A 21,151-nucleotide genomic window follows, 5' to 3' on the forward strand; every position below is an offset into this window, starting at 1 on the left:
ACTTTGACATGTACATATGGCCATTATTATGTCATCAAAATGAAAATAATTATATGCTGGTCTTCAATGATAATGTCAAGTTACTTTAATGTATTTGCACCAAAAAATGATAAGGATTTATGCTGATATCATCCAAAACCACACTTTGCCAGGGGTGTTTCCAAACTTTTGGAGGGCAGTGTACATGAACAAATGTTGCCGTATCAGTCGAGTTGCACCACAGATGAAGGTCAGACGAGGCTGCTTCGAAACTCTGCGTTTCTTGATGAAAGCCCAAACTATCTGTGACCACTAGATGGCAGCATCAGACGGATTGTTCCACAGCAGCTTTACACAGAAAAAGAAGAGAAGAGACAACATTGTATTGTACTCTCTGTAGGATGTTCAGTTAAGTGAGGAATTTACCTGCACAGACTGAAAAAAATCAACATTTTCCAAATAATTGTATTAGATTTCTTTTATCTACTATTATTTCTATTATCTTTTATTCTTTCTCTCTCGTCCAGCCGATCGCCTGTCTTTGTAATGAGCCCAGATCTCATGCTGTCAGTCAATAGACGAGTGTCTCTGTAATAGTGCGGTCACCTGTATAGAGACAGGAGTCCTTCAGACTGACAGATGGAGATCACCTTCACAAACCAGTATTGTGGTAACTAATTCTTCTCATGTTCCTCCAGAACATCTCAGAGTAGGGCTGAGAGTTTATCAGCTTCATTGACCAGTGAGAAGCATGATGGTGGAGATGTCCATCTGATTACTTCCTGTTGTCTGTGCTCCAAAACGTTCCTGTGTGTCACTGGCTGGAGGGAAAGTATTTTTGTACAAGCGCTTTCACGCTGGTTCTCTGCAGCTACGTGTGTGTGTGCTGAGACAAGTAAATACCAGCGCAGAGTGTGTGTTGGGATAACATGAATGATATGGGTGCACCCGTGTGTCTTGCTGTTGTGTAACTCGTGTGTGTGTGTGTGTGTGTGTGGCAGAAGAGGGAAGCTATGCGATCAGCTTCAGAGTCACGTCAGGGCTTGTTGAAAAACATTCCTGAACTCAGCTGCTCAGAAACTTTCTCTTCTCATATCTATAGACACACACACAACAGAAACATGACTGAAGTATGTCTGTCTAGTGAGTGTGTGGGAGACGGACAGATGGATGAATGGGTTTTTTTCCTGCTCTAGAATAAGAGCGTCCATATCGAGTGTCGTCTCATCCCTCAGTCTGCAGAAAGGAGCAGAAATCATGTTTACTGCAAATAGAGCAAGAGCTATTCTAGGTGGATGAACGTCTGGTTATGTGTTACTGATGTAACCCTGTGGCTGAGTTTGCTTCATATTACCAGCACTTTTGCGGGTGGTTACGTCACATCCTTTCTGTGTGTCATACATTAGTAAGTGATTTTATCACTCTAGTCTCTTGTTTACACATTATGATCTTTATAGACTATACACTGCTGGGGAGTAACTAGTTACATGTAATTGAATTACGTAATTTAATTTCAAAATAAATGTACTGTAATCTGTTACAGTTAGTGAGAAAAAATGTCATTAAATTACAGGTACTTATGAAAATGTTAACGATTACAAAGGAGGGTCACATCTGAATATTTTCACGCACGTACAGATTTAATTGATTTCTTTCCAAAATTGCATTGACTGCTCTAAAATATGAGACACCAATGTGTGAGGATTTTAGGACACATTTGTTTGATTTCCTATTTGGGTTCATGTTTATGCTTTTTTTTTTTTTTTTTTTTTTTTTTATGTACAGGTTTTATTTTTGTTAGATGCCAGTGTTTCCTGTCATGGCTACGCAAGGATTTGTTTTCAAAAACAGTAGCGATCTGTATTTAACCTAAGAACAATCTCAAAGTAAAAAGAGGTGCTAAAGTCTGATTTCGTGGTGGCTGTGCTTTCAAACTAAATTATTATAATCTCAATTCAAGTGATGAAGGATTTTGAAAGTCTGACAGTAATCAGTGTTGAGTCCTACTGTAAGATGAACCCTGCCTGCTTTAAACGTTTGAAAATGATAAATAGCTTAGAAAAATGTAGAAAATAAATTACACATTTAAATTGAGAAAAGTAATCTAATTACTTAATTGAAATAGTTACTACTTATTACATTTCAAATAGGGTAACTTGTAATCTGTAACCTACTGCAGTTTCAAAGTAACCTTTCCGACACTGTATTTGTCTCCGGCCTGCAGCCCTTTCATTTTATTCACCCTGTAAATGTGTTCGTGTGCGTCGAAAAATCAACTTGAACAAGCCTGACTACACACATTGCACAGCTTTATCCAAACCTCAAATAAAAAAAGAGGCTCATTTAGTTACAGTAAAAAAAAAAACAATGCATGACAACTAAAAACGATTCGTTGCCTGAGGGTACAGGGAGGAAACCGTATGAAATATAGAAGCATACAACAACTCCAATCTTAATATGACAGAATAATTTGTCAGCAACACTGTGTGTCATAAATAGAGTATAAACGATGCATATCGTGATGAATGATAATCTAAACTTTCTGATTGAACAGTGATATGACAACATCCATAACACGGACAAATAAACGGCGTAATCACTGAAAAACAGGGAAATGATTTACACTCAACACGAACAATCACACACGAGTCTGAGACAATGCTGTGTGTTGACGGTGACGCTGTTAAATAGCCCGTATGTCAGCGCGGAAGAGGCGGGTCTAACCTGGCTCAGGGTAGTGGGCGGGAGCATATTCAGCCAATCAAAAACGAGCTGATAGGACGAACTGATTGACAGTCGGACCTGACAGTCAGGAACACGGAATCAGAGCGTGTCTTTGACTGAGGGAAGGATTCGCCCAATCGCCGTTGCTGAGGTCTCGACGTTTGGCCAATCACAGCCAGAGGAGCGGCAGGGGGCGGGACCGGCGCCAGCGGCTTTCGGGCGGTCCGGTTGTGTGTGCAGTGTGAATGTGGCAGCCGCAGGGAGGGGCGCGCGCTGTTTATTTCACTATTAAAAGTGATTTCTGACTGAAATCAGAAGCGCTTTATCAAGGAGAATAATATATAGCGGCTCCTCAGCGCGACGCGCGCGCCGCTCGTGTCCGCGCTCTTTGTGCCGTTTCATCGCGGGGACGGAGAGGAACATGGGGCCATAAAATGTTGGAATAATCGCTCAAAAGACTCTTTTCCTGAACGTATTTATATTTATTTATTCTTTGGCTTCGTGGATGAATGAAACGTCCCGTCAGGATGGAGCAGGTGAATATCCTGAAGAGATTCATTGAAGCCATGAGAAGCGGCGAACAGAAAGGAGAAGATAACTTCAGCTCGGACTTTATGGTGAGACACAGAACTACAAACTCATACTGATGAGTGATGAAATAACGACACGCACACACAGACACACACACACAGACACACACACACACACACACATACATCTGATCACGTTCAGTTTGCTGAGAGAGTCCCATCTACAGTCACCGAGAGCAGCTCACTGCGGCCTACACACACACACACACACACTCACACACACACACACAGGTACATGTTGAAACAGACACATTGTCTCCAGATGTTTTGCTCGTGTTCAGGCAGTGCTGTTGTGTTGTTGATGTTATTGTTACGTTGAATGTTGTGGTAGAAACGTTGTGTTCAGATAAACATGAAAACATCCTGAAATGTCTGAACACACTGAAGCAGAGCTCCTTGTCGCTTTACTTCGCTCCTTGTGACATGACGAGTAGAGACTGACAGCAGTGTTGTTGTGTGATCCTCGTCATCTTCGTCTCTGCTCTTCAGTGTTCACGTGTTTAGACGGAATGTGAGATGAGTCTGACATGAGACCTGATGAACTGTTGGAGATCTTTGTGCTTCTGTTGCTCATGATGGAGGAGCTGCAGATTGATCTTCTGACTCTCATTTGTTTCTGTTTTTCTTCATCTGGTGTCTGTGACGATGACTAGGCTGGTGAAGGTCAGTTGTGCTTGTGATCAGTTTATCTGTTAGTTATTCATATGAACCAAAGCAGACGGGAACATCAGCCAATTGTGTTTGTCTCCTGGCCATCCCTGTGCTTGTAGTTAGTTGGTTGGTTGGTTAAGTTGGTCATGCTTAAATAAACAGACACTCTCATCTGGTGGAGGGTTGTGAGATGTTCTGCTGTTGGTTTTTGATCTGCAGCAGTGAGTTGTGGGTAATCTGATGTGTTTGAGGGTCAGTGAGAGGTCAGAGGTCAGGGATGTGTGTGTGTGTGTGTGTGTGTGTCTGGTTGTGTCACACAGTGTCCACACAAACACTGCGTTCCCCCTGCGCCTGTTTGTTTCTCATTTCTGATTTAATTCGGTGTTTTCAGGAGCTTACAAGGATAAAAGTCGCTCCAGTAAAGCTCTGAAATTCTCAGAAATTCCCAGAAGCACTTACAGGAAGTGATGTAACAATAGTCTTGTGTGTGATCTGGGGGCTTGTGAGCCTCTTATTGCACATTTTAGCGTGTGCTGTCCTACTTGTGTTTGGATTTGCTGTATTTGTGTTGTGAGGATTATTTTATGTCATTATGTGGGTGATATATATCGCTTGACCTCTGCCAGATGCAAGGGATTATGGGAAGGCAATGAGGCTTTCTTCTGAATGAACCCTCCTCATGGAGTCACAGCTGTCGGTCTGTGTGTGTGTGTGTGTGTGTGTGTGTGTGTGTGTGTGTGTTCTGCATTTCCTGTTTCTGACACTCAAATACCTTAAATGTTCCACAGGACTGGAGCTGCATGTTCACTTCCCTCGCCTTGTGGACATCCGTGTGACGTAGTGTTCATCATCAGTCCCACTCACCTCCATATGCAGCCCAATTGATATATGGGAAAGATTTGGGCGCTTGAGAAGGAATGTCGGCTGTGTACTTAGAATGCCAGAAAATGAAGTATACTTGTAGTGAAGACTGCTGGGATGGGATTGTGATTGCTGTGGACGTCACCGTCCCATTAAAACACAGCAGATGATCTGTGTGTGTGTGTGTGGCTTCTGACCTTGACATCCACATCCTGTTTTGTGTAAAAATACTTCCAGTGAGAAACGAGTGTGTGTTCATTCCTCTGTCTTGCTTTCCTGTGTCCATAAATGACTCTGTGTGTGTGTGTGTGTGTGTGTGTGTCCTGATGCCACTTTCTCTGTTCACATATGTGTGATTTTGCTGTAAAGTCACTTTCATATGAGCTTTCTTATATTTGTGTAAGTGAGTGCTGTGCATTTTTTTTTTTTTATTCATTTCAGTGTAATGCTTTGCCACAATTATATTGTTTTTTTTCTTTAAATTGTGGAATTGTGGTTTGCTAACAGTAGATGTGAGCGCATGACGACGCAGCTGACGTTGTCATTTTTGGGTGAACTGTTCCTGTAATAATTGCTGCTGCTGCTGTTATACGGCCAGTCATTTTGAGTTTAAATTGTCTTGACTTTTTGTGTTGACCTCTAAAACTAAATGTCTACAGTTTGGCTAAAAATATTTTGCATTTTATTTGCATGTTATTTTTGAACATATAGGGTATGTTTAAATACAGTATTAATATATTGCAATATTCTGAGGAAAAAAAATTACTTCAAACTCGCTAAAATTCCAGCCTCAGCCCAATCAGAAGTACCGGTACTTACGTAGAAACCTATACATATGAGCCTGATAAAAATGCAATTTGTAAAGAAAGATGTCAGATGGATTTAGTTGGTTTTGCATCTGAACTCTTCATATACATATATGTATGTGTTATTTATTTATTTTTATTTTCTTTTAAAGCTTTGTGTGTGTGGTAAATGGTCTTGCACTCTGAATTGGCCGCAGGTCTTTAGAAGTGGTGAATGTCTCTCTGACCAGGTGTTTCCTGCGGTCTCTCTCTCTCTCTCTCTCTCTCTCTCTCTCTCACACACTCTCTCACACACACACACACACACACACACACATCAGGCTCTGAGCAACTGAAGGTACTGATGTACACCTCTGATAACCAGTGGCAATCTCTGATGGATCAGGTTAGGGTTATTATTATTATTATTATTATTATTTTTTTTTTTATTATTATTAGGGTTGTTCCTTTACAGAAAGACTTGATGTCAGACTTACTTGACTCTTTCCATGCCGATCTATCTGACACAAGAGCATATAAACTGACAGATAGAGAGGACTGGACGTGAGAACCTGCCATAAAAGCATCACACGCTTCAGCATGAGTATGATGCGTGTTCACACTGCATACTGAATGTGTGGTTGAATGTCACATAAATGCCTTCACTGGACTGAAATGATCTTCGTCAGGCTCACCGTGAGTTCAGAGGTCACCGGTCACTGCATTTCCTGTTTGACTCTGCAACAGTTTGTGTGAAATTCCTCAAACATCACAGCAGATCGAACACTGAGCGCCTGATGCTGAAACGGGAGAGAGGACGGGTGGGTTAGGATGGGTCAGGATGGGTTAGGATTGGTTGGGTGGGTGTGACAGGACTGAGTGTTTAGTGATGTCAATAGTGATGCCAATGTGCTGGTCAGTGATCAGCCTGATCTTCACTTCATGCTGATGTTCTCATGAACTTTCAGTCCCAAGTTCAAATGTGCAGAAGTATATCTGCTCAAAGAAATCTTGAAGCTGAAAGTTGTTTGTTTGTATGTGTGTGTGTGTGTGTGGACTTGTTTTTATATCCTTGTGGGGACCTAAACCTGAATACACACAGACTCATGGGGACTCGTGTCACGATGGGGACCTAAATTGAGGTCCCCATGGGTACAAAAGCTTATAAATCATACAGAATGAGTTTTTTTGAGAAAGTAAAAATGCAGAAAGTTTTCTGTAAGGGTTAGGTTTAGGGGTAGGGTTAGGGTAAGGGGATAGAAAATACAGTGTGGACAGTATAAAAACCATTGCACCTATGGAGAGTCCCCACAAGGATAATAAACCAGACGTGTGTGTGTGTGTGTGTGTGTGTTATGTGAGCTGTGGTACAGATTTGATGAAGATTGTCTCCAGAGTGTCTCTTACAAACACTTTCATTGGAGACGTCCTTATAGAAACATGTTTTCTGTTAGGGACTGTCGATGGTCATTAGAGATATAATAAGTCAATAGAACTCAGAGACGTGCTCATTTAGATAAATGTTTGTTAGGGTTTGTTGTGTGTGTGTGTGTGTGTGAGACGTGTCCGTCAGCGATGTGGGCGTCGCCTCTGACAGTCCTGTGGGGTCTGACGGGGTGGACCAGGAAGTGGACCAATAAGAAAAGAGTGCAGCAGAACTGTGTCACGTCGGCCATTGTATTGTTCCTCCCCAACACTGGCAGGAAAGGAAGTATTACAGCCCACACACACACACACTCACACACACTTGCAGCTTCCTGTGTTTGATGAGCCACATGGAGGAGGAGAAAGACACAGACGTGTTGTTCGAACACGCATGTCGCTCACATGAGTTTATTGACAAAAAAAAGTTGAATTGATACAAAGGGTGGATGTTGTAGCCCTGATGTGCTCAAGACATTCACACAAACATAATCCACATGAAACGGCTGTGAATCAGTGCTCTCCAAACCTTCATCTTTACTCTGTTCACCTGGTGAAGCAGAAAAAGAGCATGGTGTGTGTGTGATGGTTGACTGATAAAGGGCTGATGCTGATCCAAACTTTCAGCTGATCTGAGGTCAGAAACGGCTTTTCTTCTGTCCTGTTGGTTCACGTTCCTTCTGCAGTAGATGGATGTCTGGTGTTAAAGCATTATGGGCCGTCATGCAGTTATAATCACGTTATCTGCTGCTCATTTTACACAGCCTGCAGAACAAGAGTCTGTGTCCACATCACATTAACATCCCACCACTGATCAGCACTAAATGCAGGTGTGAATGAGGTCTAAAACGGTTCTGAAACGCGCAACACCGGCGAGTCAAACTTTGTTGCTGTGTACCGAAAGGCGCAGATTACATTTACAGTAAATATCACAGCTGTCCTGTGATGAAATAGGCTGAGTGAAATAAATGTCATGATGTAGTCTGAACACACTGGTTCTCAGGAGACGCTTTTGAATCAGAGCCGAGCTCTGAACGGCTTTTGCTCTTTGTTGATGTGTTTTGATTGATGTATTTCTGCTGTGTCTAAAAGTAATTTTTCTCTTTCTTCATTGCTGTTTCTGCCCATCTTTTACAGAGATTACGCCGATTATCAACCAAATACAGAACAGAGAAGATCTACCCCACTAATGTTGGAGAGCAGGAGGAAAACGTGAAGAAAAACCGATATAAAGACATTCTGCCATGTGAGTAAACGACAAATCAAATGAAGTATTGGAATGAGGGGCCTGTGAGCGTCAGAGATCATGCGACTGACGTTTGTTCATGACGTTCACAGAAATGATGATGATGATGATGATGATGATGATGATGATGATGATGATGACGGTTATGATTAGGGCTGCAACGATTCTTCGGTTCTGTTCGAGTATTCGATTTTAAAATATCCTCGATTGCATTTTGCCCGTGTGGTATAATTGGCCAAATACCAGAAGTGGCGCATTCCACACATTAAACCCATTTAAAAATCATGATAAAGCATAATGCTATTAGGAATTCACAAACGCTATGATTCAGTTAAATAAATATATGTGATGGCGGTTTCAAATATGCACTTTAATTATTTTAATGCGTGTAGTTTATGTGCGTGCGTGTCTGAGCCGCTCCATCACAGTGAATGCTGCTACACAAACTGTTATCACTTGCATGTGTGAAGCGTCTCAAACTCCTCCTCTGCATGTTGTTGTGAGTTTGGGATTATTAGAACGTTCATCTGGGAACGTGACTTGTGCCGTTTCATTAAATTTGTAAGTTAAATCATTTATAAACTTACGCAAACACATGAGAATACATCATTATCTTTCTAAAAATATGCCGTTTATCGCGATTTCAAAATAAACGTTTAAACCCTCACTCTTGAGTTTACACATTTTGATGTCCACATAATCTAAAGTGGCTGTAGCTTTTCTATCATAAAGAAATGGCCACATATTAAAGATTAAGTGGACATTTGCTTCAAATGTTGTTGAGTCAATATTTAACATGGATTAGATTGCGCAATAAAGTGTAAAAACAATCGTCAGGCCCTTGGCGCCCTCTGGAGGAATCTTTTATAATCCGATTAATCGTCAGAATAATCGACAGATTGCTCGATTACCAAAACACGCACACACGTTAATGACAGCCCTAGTGATGATGATGATAGTGTGAATAAGGTTCGTTGAACTGGAGTCTGTGAGGAGTGTGTGTGTGTATCTGCTGACATGAGATGTCTTTCTCTTGCATGTCACAGTTGACCACAGTCGTGTGAAGGTGACATTAAAAACATCCAACCAGGACACCGATTACATTAATGCAAACTTCATCAAGGTACTGAAGACTTCTTGTGCTTCTGTGCAGCCTTTCCTGTCTCTGTAGACACCTGTGTGTGTCTGTCTGTGTGTGTGTGTGTGTGTGTGCGTGTCTGTGTGAGTAAACACACAAAACCGTTGTTTTTTGGCTTATGAACTGTGCTTCTGTGTTTCTTCTCCTGATGTGAAATAAGTGACCATCACAGACTCTGACAGTGTTGCCAGCTTAGCGCCTTTTCAGATCCCCTTAGCGGCTTTTTGCCGCAACGGGTGTCTAGCAATGAATCAAGCAACTTTTTGGACTAACCTTATTTAGTTTCTTAGACTCGGCAGTACTGCCACACGAGCGTGAGGTCTTGCCAGCGCGCGCACACCTCTCTCTCTGCTTGCTTCTCTAATTTGACCCGCAAATATAGCCGAAATCACAGAACATCTTATGTGTATTAGATTTCATCAGACAACGGATCAATTTAAAATCAGGATTTTGTGGGAGATCTGGACATGTAGTCCTAATGGGCCACGTTTCAGTCACTATTTCATATTCATCCTGTTGTCTGACAACAGAAACTGTAAAATATGTAAAGGAAAGAATTTGACTGCAGTAAAGTACAGTATGTAAGCACAGAGAGGCAAATAAATGCAAAAACGTTGTGAATATTCTAATTAGCGTATGACGTCATCTAGCGACATTTAGCGACTTTTCCAGCTGGCTTTAGCTGCTTTCTGTTGAAAGAAGTTGGCAACGCTGGACTCTGATTTAAACAGTCTGATGAGTCCGTCAGGATTGTGAAGCGTGTTTGGTCGGATCTGATTATGTGTGTGCCTTCAGGGGATCGGCGGGCCCGAGGCCTACATCGCCACTCAGGGTCCGCTGCCCAACACTGTGCTGGACTTCTGGAGGATGATCTGGGAGTATAAGGTTGCGGTGAGTGACTCTGTTGCCACAGGGAGACACTGTGGCTGCGTCCGAAAGCTCTAAAATGCTGCCTTCGGAAGCGGCATTCCAAGGCAGGAAAGCATCAAGGCACGTTCGAATCCAAATTCTGCTTCACTTGCTGTCTCTGGAGGTACCTTCTTCTGATTCTGATCGAATTTTGAAGGCAGGCAGTATACTGCTAATAATTTCGAAACAGCCTCTAATAACAATGACCTGTTCTGCAATAATACTTGCATTAGTGCTTTTTATTTTTTTTAAGCAAAAAATAGCGACCATTCTCAGTCTTCTCTGACCCACAGACCTTCGGTAGGCAGTGACATCGAGGTCTTTGTATTATGAAAGCATTTATACATAACTGTATAAGAGTTTTTATTTTTTCTGTTTTTTTTTTTTTTTTTTTTTTTTTTTTTTTTTCCTAAAATGTACAACTTAACCATTATGTAACCTAGCAACGACGTCACGTTACACTGCCTCTGGAGCCTGTCCGAAACTGTTCCCGGAGTTGCCTTCGCAGCCTTCGAAGTCATTGCCTGATAAGGCAGCGAGGCAGCAAGTCAGCTGACTAGGCTTTCGGGGCGCAGCCTGTGTCTGTGTGTGTGTGTGTGCATGTGTATTCTCTTAAATGACACATGACTTCCTGTTCCGCAGGTCATCGTAATGGCGTGTCGAGAGTTTGAGATGGGACGGGTAAGAATGTTTTTAATGTGGATTCTGTGCTTTAGTCATAAAAGCTTTAACTCATAAACTCAAACATATTTTTCACTCGCTTTCCTATTCAGAAAAAGTGTGAACGTTACTTTCCCCTGTTTGGAGATGAGCCTTTGACCTTTGGCCCCTTCAGGATCTCCTGTGTGAGTCCACGTTACACCTCCCAGCATGCACCACTCTCTCTCGTCCCATGACGTCAAGAGAAACGCATTGAGCCTGCGGTGTAACGACAGACCTTATTGTTCTTGTTGGGATGTGACGCGTTCACACTGAAACTCGACGTGGCTTAAATCTGATGGTTCTCCGTCGGGAGTGAAGCCGATGACAGCGTGAACAGCCGAAGCGCACTGAATTTGCCATTTTCAAATGTGATCTGAAGAACTTCATATGTGGGAACAAGATGTATCTGTTTTTTCCCCCCAGTGTGCCTTCAGTTTTGCCAGCAGTCAGATATACTGTAAATTTACACCAATATAACTCAGCCTCCGCCATTGTTTTTTTATGTTAGACATGTTGTGGTTGACGATTTTTAAATGTGAATCTTTTTTTGTTTGCTACCAGATTGAGTCCCTGTTATGTGCTTTAGAGATTCATGTTTGTAGATACCAATTGCCTTTACTCAGGTCACAGAAAACATAAGCTATATGAAATGCATAAAACGGGTCCGTGCAGATCTGAATAAGTTAATTTAAACTCTTCTTAACTAATCTCAAAACTGTTCAGCCATATTTGGAGAGTCTGATATGAGCTTATTTATTTATTTATTTATTTATTTATTTTTTCAGGATTCTGAGCAGCCGCGGACGGATTATTTTATCCGCACACTATCAGTGGAGTTTGATCATGTGAGTCTGTCTGTCTGTTTGTCTGTGTTGTAGCAGGACAGTTTGTAACAATTAGTTTGTTTCTTTCTCGTCTGTCAGGAAACCCGGCGAGTGACGCAGTTCCATTACGTCAACTGGCCCGATCACGACGTCCCATCGTCATTCGATTCCATACTGGACATGATCGCTCTGATGAGGGAATATCAGGAGCATGACGACGTTCCCATCTGTGTCCATTGCAGGTATGAGTTCTGCTAATCGTAACCTCATGTCTGATCTTCAGTCCCATGAGCTTCAGCAGCAGCTCAAACTGACGCCTCGATCTTTTTCCTTCATGATTGAGAGGCGACGTGGATGTGTTAGCAGCACAACTGAACACTAGCTGTGTCGTTCTCTGGCTTCGTCATGATGGCTAATTATCACAGATGAATGACAGGCTGAGGTTCGGGTTAAGTCAGGGGTGGGGCGAGGGGTTGGCGCTGATGGTGTGTGTGATTGTTTAATGTGTTTACTAGTTCAAATGAAATGATTGATTGGTTTGGTTATAACTAACGTGTCTAATATCAGCGTCTGTTCTGACTGCATATGTGTGCTGTTGTACATGTGTTGACAGTGCTGGCTGTGGACGCACAGGAGCCATCTGTGCAATCGACTACACATGGAACCTCCTAAAAGCTGGGGTAACACAAATACACACAGAAATACACACACACACACACACACACACACACATATATCATCGTTGTGTGTTATTTTACAGAGAATTCCTGAAGATTTTAACGTTTTCCAGCTGATTCAGGAGATGAGGACACAGCGGCATTCAGCAGTTCAGACCAAAGTAAACTACACAAAACTCTTATCATACACTGTACACACTGTAGCAGAATAACTTTGATCACAGACTGCATGGGTTCACGAGGCGTTACAAAGCCCCATAGAGGATTGATTCTCCTACCTCCTGTTTCTCTCTGTACGTCAGGAGCAGTACGAGCTGGTTCATCGAGCGATTGCGCAGCTCTTTCAGAAACAGCTGATGCTTTTGGAGAGTCCGACTAACTCTGAGCTCACAGACGGGATGGTAAGACCACAAACACACACACAAAATGAGCTGCTGGGATTAGATCTCCTCTAGAAAGACAAGAATGGCAATTGAGAGAAACTAAACAATGAACAATAGCAACAACCCTGCTTTACTTCCTGTTTGAAAAGCCTGATATACAGACACAATGCTGTCTGACTGCACACACACACAGAAACAACTGTAAGTGTCAGTTTGAGGCTGTAATATCTTCATTTTGTCCTGTTCTTCCCTCTCTTCATTTCTGTGTTTGCGATGTAGAAGTTTGAATGTTTTACATTCACATGTTTGGTTTGTCTTTGTTCTGACACACAAACACACACACACTCATGCTCTCTCACCCACTGCAGGAAGAGGGCAGTCCGGAAAAACCCGGTCAGAATTCAGATGAGGAGAGATGGGACACACCCCCTCCCAAACCGCCCCGCATCCGCAGGTAAAACCCCGCCCCCTCGGTACAGTACACTCCTCCAGAATCTCATCAACTCTCAATCCTCCAACCGCACCAAATGAGGAAACATAGTTGGTTCATAGAGTGTGTGTGTGTGTGTGTGTGTTTGTCAATGCCGTTTTAATTATTTTAGCATTTATAGAGCATATATAATATTTTTATTTAGGGATTTGTATTTCATGTCATCTGCTGTGCTTTCCATATGAACTTGTGTCATGTGTGAATGTTTGTCGCCCTCTGGAGTTAACGCTCATGTTTCTTCTCTTGTCTCTTCTCAGTAATCAGGTTGAGGGTGACGTGAAGGAGGAGATTCTACAGCCTCCAGAGCCACACCCCGTCCCGCCCATCCTCACGCCGTCTCCGCCCTCGGCCTTCCCTACGGTCACAAATGTGCGGCAGGACAATGACCGATACCATCCCAAACCCATCCTGCACGTGCTGGCGTCGGATCAAAACCCTGACCTCAACGAGAACTATGACAAACCCGGGCAGGACGTCCCAGTGCCAGCCGCCCCGAGCGCCCAGCCGCCCTCGGCGCCCCCCGCCGACGGCCCGGACCGCCGTCTGGAGCGAAAGCTGAGCATCGAGATCAAGAAGGTGCCGCTGCAGGAGGGGCCGCGCAGCTTCGAGGGGAACAGCGTGTTGCAGCGGTCGCACGCGTTCAAGCGCTCCAACACCAGCAGCAGCTCCATGTCCGAGGAGTCCGACGAGCCCCCGCGACCCAACCACCTGCCGCTGAAGGGGGAGAAGGGTCAGGCCACCTGGTCCGTGCCCAGTCCCGACAGAGCGGCCTCGCCGGCGGACCGTTCGCCCAGTCCCGCGACTCCGGCCGTGCCCGTCAGGGCGGCGCTGAGCTTCACCAACCCGTTGCATTCGGACTTCATCGACGGCGACGGTCATCTTCACTCTGGCGTGTCCACGGCGACCAGCACGGTTTCGGCGGCGCAGCAGAGCGATCGCGTCCCCCGCCGGGTCACGCCGATGTCCATCGCCGGCCAGAGCCTCCCGACGCACACCTCAAGTATGTATTTATATGCACCGGTCCTCCTCCGTCTGCTTCCTTTTCTAGTTCTCACTTCCTTCGAGTCGTTCGACTCTCATTTGATCAGGTTGGTGGTCAGAAATGATTTGTACGTGCAAACAGGAAGTGACCGATGGAAGCATCACTGTGAGTCTGATCTCTCTTGGGACGGAAGGAGCCTTTTCCTGATTTTTTTTATATTTTTTTATTATTATTTTTTTTTATTATTATTTATTCCCCCCCCTCCCCCCTCAATACCTTTTTATTCCCTTCAGTTCTGTCAGCTGATTTGGCCGTATATTCACACGTGTGTGTGTGTGTGAGTGCAGAGATGCTCCTGGGATCTTTAGGTCGCCTGATCAAATGCAGCTTGTTTTCTGCCTCTGAGCTGTGCTAATGTGCTAATGCTGCCTGTCTAGGGCACTCAGTAGTTTTGTGGGCTGAAGGCATGATGGTAGTGTGTTCTGAGCTCACGATCGGGGCTCTGGGCTTGTATCAGGTGCTGATGCTGCGTTCAGCTGGGTAAATGCTCTGGACGGTGTGTGTGTGTGTGTGTGTGTGTACGTGTGCGTGTGTGAGCGCTGGTCTGTAACGGTGCTCTTTTTGCCCCAGACTGTGACGACAGTGAAGATTCACCCCCGCCTGTTCCGGAGCGAACCGCCGAGTCCTTCCTAATGGCCACAGGTGCGCCTTTACTGTCTCCAGCCACATGAGGGCAGCAGAGGCTCTGAGAGAGAAGCACGGCACTTCCTGCTTCTGTGAAGTCGGATCCGTTTCACTACGCACAGAATTTAGACAATGAAGATTTAATTCAGTTCATTGTGTGTTAGTTTTGTCTGGTTGCTCTTGGTGAACATCAGTTTAATGACACACGGACACAGAGTGAAACTCAGCCCTCTGTTAGCGACTAACATGATTGTTATGAAATAGAAATGTCAAAAAGTGATTTTGTGTTGTGTTAGTGCATCTGTGTTAATGGCGAATCTCAGTTGTGTGTGTGTGAGAGAGAGTTTAAAGTGAGTTCACTGATGGGTCATTAAGGGTTCAGTCTTTAAACTCGTCTGTTAGTGTCATCAGAGAGCCGCTCGTTTTCATGCCGTCTGACTGAACATCCTGTAACTTTTCCCTCATGTTCATTCAGACCCCACAGATGTGAAGCCGCCGCCGGCCGAAGCGTCTTCAGACGAGCCGTCGTCACAGGTGAGACACAGCATTTGAAAGCGTCTGTTTCTGCCGTAACCGACTGAGATCGAGAGCTTTAATGTCCGTCTCTTCCCTTCACAGGCGTCTGGAGACACACAAACTCCTGCTAGTCCTCCAAAGACCGGTACGTCACGGTACAGCCACCGCCAGATTATACCACGCCACGTTATTTATTGATGTTTTCTAAGTTTTGGCCAATGAATCTCACTCCGAATACGAATGTAGGGAGGCGAGAGAGACCGTGTATAGGCAAAAATATATCCGGTTAATCAGCACTTCCTGCTGAATTTATACTGAACCCATAAAACTCCCCACTGCGAGTGAACTTTCTCTACAGTGTTTTTGTAGCACTAGAAACCAGGTGCCTTATTTATGTGTATAGCAATGACGTCACATAATTTACTTTTTTTGTTGTTGTTGTTTGTTTAAATATTAGTTATTGTTAGTCCAACTTCACCGTGACACATTTAAGTCTCACGTTCACAGAGGACACCGGCTGTCCAAATGAATTCTTTAGTGTTTACGCAAAAGATGATATTATATGTTATTATAATTAATATATTATTATTGTTATTACCCAAAAACAGTATTTTAGTTAACTTGCAGCACTGCAATGCATTGAACCCCTTAGCTTTTTTGAATATGAATGTGCTTTTGTTTGTGGTGGTTTGCCGTTAGCAGCCGCTTCGTATCTCTGAGTCGAAGCTCAGCCGGCTGAATGCGGTCAGAGTCGCTCTGATGTGATTTCTTCTGTAAAGTGATGAAATCGTTTGACTGCGCGTGAAGCAGGTTTCGTTTTCTTTTAGTAGATGCCGAGCAGAAGAACGGAAAGGGTCCGGATTCGCCTCAGAACGTCCCGAAGGACAAGAGAGCGGAGACCGAGATCGGTGAGTGACGGGCCAGACCGAGCAGAGGAGCAGATGAGAGCCTTTCGTTTACGATTCGTGAGTTTCTCTCAACCGTCTTTGTGTCGGCAGGATTCGGCAGCCGCTGCTCGCATCCCAAAGGCCCCCGGGAGCCTCCGTCGGAGTGGACGTGACCGCGGCTCCCGTCCGCTCCATCCGCTCCACGCTCCTCTTTCTTCTCTGTAAGTGCCACTGTAGACGGACGGTCCAAGACTCTGCGCCCTCTTCTCTGACTAACACAATCAGTAAAGCTACAAAGATAATCTCCCATGATGCACCTGTGCAGCCACTGCTGCTCGCTGCCATGGACTCACTGTGCTGGTGCTAAACGTCTCGCCGGGACCAGAAACCTGCCTTACTCCTCCTGCGTGGCCGGACCAGGACCCGTTTGTTACTCGCGCATCTTCTGCAATAGTTTAGACTCGGACCGGACCGACGCGGGCCGGAGGAGCCGCTGCCTCGTTAACGGCGTCTTATGCGTGTACGGGGCGAGCCGTAAATGATAACGATGCAAATGTACTATCACTGAATATATTAATGCGATGTAAGACGTCTGTGCATGAAAGCGTCACGTGTACCTCAAACTGTAAGTTATTTGCCCTCCTGTTAGAACAAACGTTTTCAGGGTTGTGTTTTCTTTTCTCCCCGTTTCTTTGCGTTCGTCAGGCCGGCATGTATCGGCCGCTTCACGAGACGCCGCAGGCTGGAGATTGTAATGATGCTTTTTGTAAATTGTATTCTAGAGGTTATTTTTGTATGTGCCATTTTCTCACTTCATGGATGACACCCTGACAGCTCGCCTGTGCCTTTTTTTTTTTTTTTTTTTTTTTTTTTTTTTTTTACTCTGTTTGTGTGTGTGTGTGTGTGTGTGTGTGTGTGTGCGTGCGCGTGTGTGTGTGTGAGACGCAGAGAGAGAATGTGTGCAGGTTGCACAATGTCGCATTTAAACCTCTGGGATTTACTCGACCTTCCAACACAGACCTGTCAATCAATCAACATGTCAGTAAAAACATTAGGAGGAAAATGTCTCCTGCTGCTTTATTCTCAGTACATGCTGTGTGTGTGTGTGTGAATGTAACTCTGTGTTTATTTCTCAGGTTTCTACAACTTCATATCAGTTCTGACAGACACTCGCTCTCGCCATCTGCTGGGGAATATGTGCATTCACACAGTTGTAACGCGTGTTTGTGAACAGCAGCGTTTGGTTTTCTGTGTCTGTTGTATTTGCTGCCGCAGTTTATCATCTGCCACTTTTTTTTCTGATGTGCTAATCTTTCAGATACTAGAATATGGCAGTCCTGTGACAAAAGAAGGCAGAAGGAGCTCCACGTGACTCGAGAGCTAGGGCTAGGTTAGCATGAAGGCTCAGCTCTCTTCACGTGTTCATAATCTGCCTTCACTGAACATCCATTCATCAATAGTTTCATCTGCTGGTGAAGGTGTTGTGTTCCCGTGATCCTGCGAGTCTTTCTGCTCACGTCTTACTCTGATTTATTCATTTCTATTTCCCACTGAATGGATGTTATTTGAGATGTTCTGACAGAAGAGCTGATGAAGGATGAGTGTGTCTCGTCTCTCTGTCACAGTGCATGAACGAACGCTCCGCCATCCGGGGTCAATCTGGGGTCACGTGACCTCACTGGGATGCCAGTAAGACGTCAGTGGAATTTCCACAGAGTCACAGAGAAGAGGCTCGATTGAGACGCCTCGACTGTAGGAGTGGAACAGTAGACCAGCGATCTCTGTAAGCAAAGGAATTCAGCTCCATCATGCACTCTGTTACTGATGAACTGGATTCATAGCAACTGCTGCTTTCACATTAGTTTCACAAACAACCAGTTCAGTATATCTTAACTCGGTTTTACACAAGAACAAAATACAGCATATTATAAATGTATTAACCATGCACATCTCTTTAAATGTAAATAGGTATGTAAAAACAGTAGTAGGTCACTAATTTAATATGTGAACTGGGAAACTTGCTGCAAATCCATTTCCTGATTTATTTTGCATAATATGTAGAATGTTCTGTTGACATGCTGTCTCAAATATTTAGGATTATCGTTGAGGATACAAAAACACACAGATTTATACAGTCTTTGGTACTGACAGTGTTCTCCTAACAGGCGCTGTCATCTTTGGTCTCCTGGATAAAATGAATCAAATTTGACTTGGACTATAACTGTGTCTTTTTGTGACACTTTCCAAAAATAATAAAATGTCATAAGATAAATACATCTATTATTATTTTCATTGGAATAGTACATCAGAAATGCTCATCTTCAAGACACAGTTACAAAACGATGGACAATTATGATAGAATCTTGTTCTGTTGAAGAAAGATCACAATAATATCTAATTAATATCAAAATGAAATCTCTCTAATGCACTTATATGTCATCAAGATTTTAAATGTAAGCTGTTGTTACTTTATTATTTAATAAACTAAATATTTTATTTAAATACTATTTTATTCCAAGGTTTAGTCCAGTTCATGTTCCTAAATACAGATTTCCACAACGTGCTTTTTATGAGCAGCTTTCTCACCAATAATTACAAAATATTATGTGTGTTTACAAAATAAACATTGAAATTCTCTATAAACATACTGTCTTTGACATGTACTGGAATTGTAGGAAGATTGCTTTCAAGTTTATACACACACACACCACGGCCTGTCTAAATACTCTATTCTAATTGGCTGGAAGGTGTGCATTAAAACTGTTTAATGCACAGGTAGTTCCAAGTCAGTGTAATCACTGTTCTATATTAAAGGGGTCATCGGATGCCCATTTTCCACAAGCTGATATGGTTGTTTTAGGGTCTTAATGAGAAGTCTGTAACATACTTTGGTTAAAATTTCTCATTTCTCATTTCTTACCTTATCAAAATCAGCCCTGTTCAGAGCGAGCCATTCTATTGCATGTTCCTTTGAATATCAATGAGTTCTGCTCACCCCGCCCCTCTCTTCTGTGGGGTGACAAGCCGGTCTGTTTCCTTTAGCTGCTAAACTTGCGAACTAGCACATTATTAAGAAAGGCGTCTTGCAAAGATGCATAAAAAGCCTTAAACGAACTTCTGCTGCAGGTGAAGCTGCATCACGGATGATTTGCACAAACATAAACGCATTTTCTTCTGAAACAAAAGTAACGTTAATCCCCTGCGTCTTCAGCGGCTCAGATGTCGGGAGTAAATGACGACTGCTATGATCAATTTTACATCCAATAACAGAACACCTCAATCGCTCAATCGGAGACATTGTTGTCTTCCCCTGCACCGAAGTCGACAGTCTGAGTCGACTGTCACAGCTCAGTCAGGGTGGATCTAAGGTAAGATGGTCATGTCAATCAGCTATCGTGGGAGCGGCCTTGGTTTGTGTGACGTCATACCGACAAGAAGCTGAGAATGACTGGATTTGATAAAGGGGATATTTCTTATAGAGATTACAAATATCCAATTGGGATATAGCATTGGGATTTTTATCATAATAGGGTGGCTGTGTACACGCACTGCCAACACACATTTATGTTCAAACAACATGTAAAGTGAGTTTTGCATCCAATGACCCCTTTAAACGCTAATCTATATTTACAGGGAGAGATCGGATGTCGGGCTGCGCGTACACAGAAACATTCAGAAGCACAGAAATTTCTTGTCAGCGCTATCTTCGATATTGGATGGTTACATTATATTCGTCAGCAAAGGTAAAGGTAAAATCACTGTTTAAGTAAACAAACTCAGGTTTATTGATTGTAGAGAGAGACGCATAGACGAAGGTAATTCACACACACAACTGTCATCTCTCTCTCTTTCTCTCTCAACTGATAATTAATTAAAAAAAAAATTATAATTTATTCATTCCAAAAAATGTGGTCTTACCCACTCCTTTATCTCTGTTTCTGATTTGAAGCGGGCAGAATGCTAGAGCTAAGGAGCTGTAACTACGATAACCGTCATTTTTATCCTTATGGTCAAGAATGGCAAACATCATTAACAGCCTTAACTTAAGGGTGGTTCTTTGCCCCCATATCGTGCATTATTAAAATTCTTAAATATAATCCTATCCATCTATCTATATATCTGTATTTGTATATATATATATATACAGTAGTCAACATTTGAAATGATTCAAAACTTTTCATCAAAGTTGTCCTAAAACAAAAACAGTACCCATTCTTGTCTTAGGACAACTTTGATTAACTTTTTTTTTCCCACTTAAACTGTTGACTACTAGATAGATAGATAGATAATGATTTTTCAGTGTTGCTTGTGTTCATGTAGTTAAAAAGGAGTAAGTGGTCACCATGTCTAGATTATTATATTTTCACCTAGAGATAATTTTGCAGTTAACAATCGGCTGTTTTATCCAGATCTTGGGGGCCAAAAAAAATCTTTTTACATTTGTCGAGAGCAAATGGAAAAGTATCGGTGTATCGAGTACCATCAAAATTTGGAAAATGATCGGCTCCTGAATCACAATCAAATGAATACAGCGACCAGGCTGCTGACGTCACCTCTCCTGTCCTCCCGCCTCCGACCCGCTCCTGCTGTCAATCCGCGTCTGGCCACGCCCGCTCCAAGGCTGCCATTTCTGTCAGTCAACGCCAGGCCACGCCCGCCACAAGTACGTTCTTTCTGTCAATCAACCGCAGGCCACGCCTC

At 43.2% G+C, this 21,151-nt stretch overlaps 1 protein-coding gene and 1 long non-coding RNA gene across 7 annotated transcripts in view; one reads left to right on the forward strand and one right to left on the reverse strand.

Annotated features, from left to right (window-relative positions):
• Window positions 1-17,777, forward strand: part of ptpn12 (protein tyrosine phosphatase non-receptor type 12) — a 21,760-nt gene extending 3,983 nt beyond the window's left edge. Inside the window, exons 1-18 of one of the 6 annotated variants that reach the window (XM_051108128.1) lie at window positions 3,178-3,320; window positions 8,150-8,258; window positions 9,305-9,381; window positions 10,192-10,287; window positions 10,948-10,986; window positions 11,079-11,150; window positions 11,793-11,852; window positions 11,931-12,073; window positions 12,445-12,511; window positions 12,592-12,669; window positions 12,811-12,909; window positions 13,260-13,345; window positions 13,639-14,381; window positions 14,994-15,065; window positions 15,523-15,581; window positions 15,666-15,708; window positions 16,391-16,471; window positions 16,562-17,777. In XM_051108128.1, the coding sequence (XP_050964085.1) occupies window positions 3,213-3,320; window positions 8,150-8,258; window positions 9,305-9,381; window positions 10,192-10,287; window positions 10,948-10,986; window positions 11,079-11,150; window positions 11,793-11,852; window positions 11,931-12,073; window positions 12,445-12,511; window positions 12,592-12,669; window positions 12,811-12,909; window positions 13,260-13,345; window positions 13,639-14,381; window positions 14,994-15,065; window positions 15,523-15,581; window positions 15,666-15,708; window positions 16,391-16,471; window positions 16,562-16,623 (2,094 nt within the window). In that variant the 5' untranslated portion in view covers window positions 3,178-3,212 and the 3' untranslated portion in view covers window positions 16,624-17,777. Of the gene's footprint in view, window positions 1-3,177; window positions 3,321-3,727; window positions 3,957-8,149; window positions 8,259-9,304; window positions 9,382-10,191; window positions 10,288-10,947; window positions 10,987-11,078; window positions 11,151-11,792; window positions 11,853-11,930; window positions 12,074-12,444; window positions 12,512-12,591; window positions 12,670-12,810; window positions 12,910-13,259; window positions 13,346-13,638; window positions 14,382-14,993; window positions 15,066-15,522; window positions 15,582-15,665; window positions 15,709-16,390; window positions 16,472-16,561 lie in introns of those variants that run through there. The other 5 variants (XM_051108129.1, XM_051108134.1, XM_051108130.1 and 2 more) reach the window with 5 other exon arrangements.
• Window positions 17,778-17,979: 202 nt separating this feature from the next.
• Window positions 17,980-21,149, reverse strand: LOC127164292 (uncharacterized). The gene is made up of 2 exons (XR_007827619.1): window positions 21,004-21,149; window positions 17,980-18,231 (listed from the first exon to the last, which is right to left on the reverse strand). It is a non-coding gene; the product is annotated as an uncharacterized LOC127164292 (long non-coding RNA).
• Between the last annotated feature and the right edge of the window lie 2 nt (window positions 21,150-21,151).

Source organism: Labeo rohita, chromosome 4 (assembly GCF_022985175.1).
Source record: "Labeo rohita strain BAU-BD-2019 chromosome 4, IGBB_LRoh.1.0, whole genome shotgun sequence".
NCBI classification, from domain to species: Eukaryota; Metazoa; Chordata; class Actinopteri; order Cypriniformes; family Cyprinidae; genus Labeo; species Labeo rohita.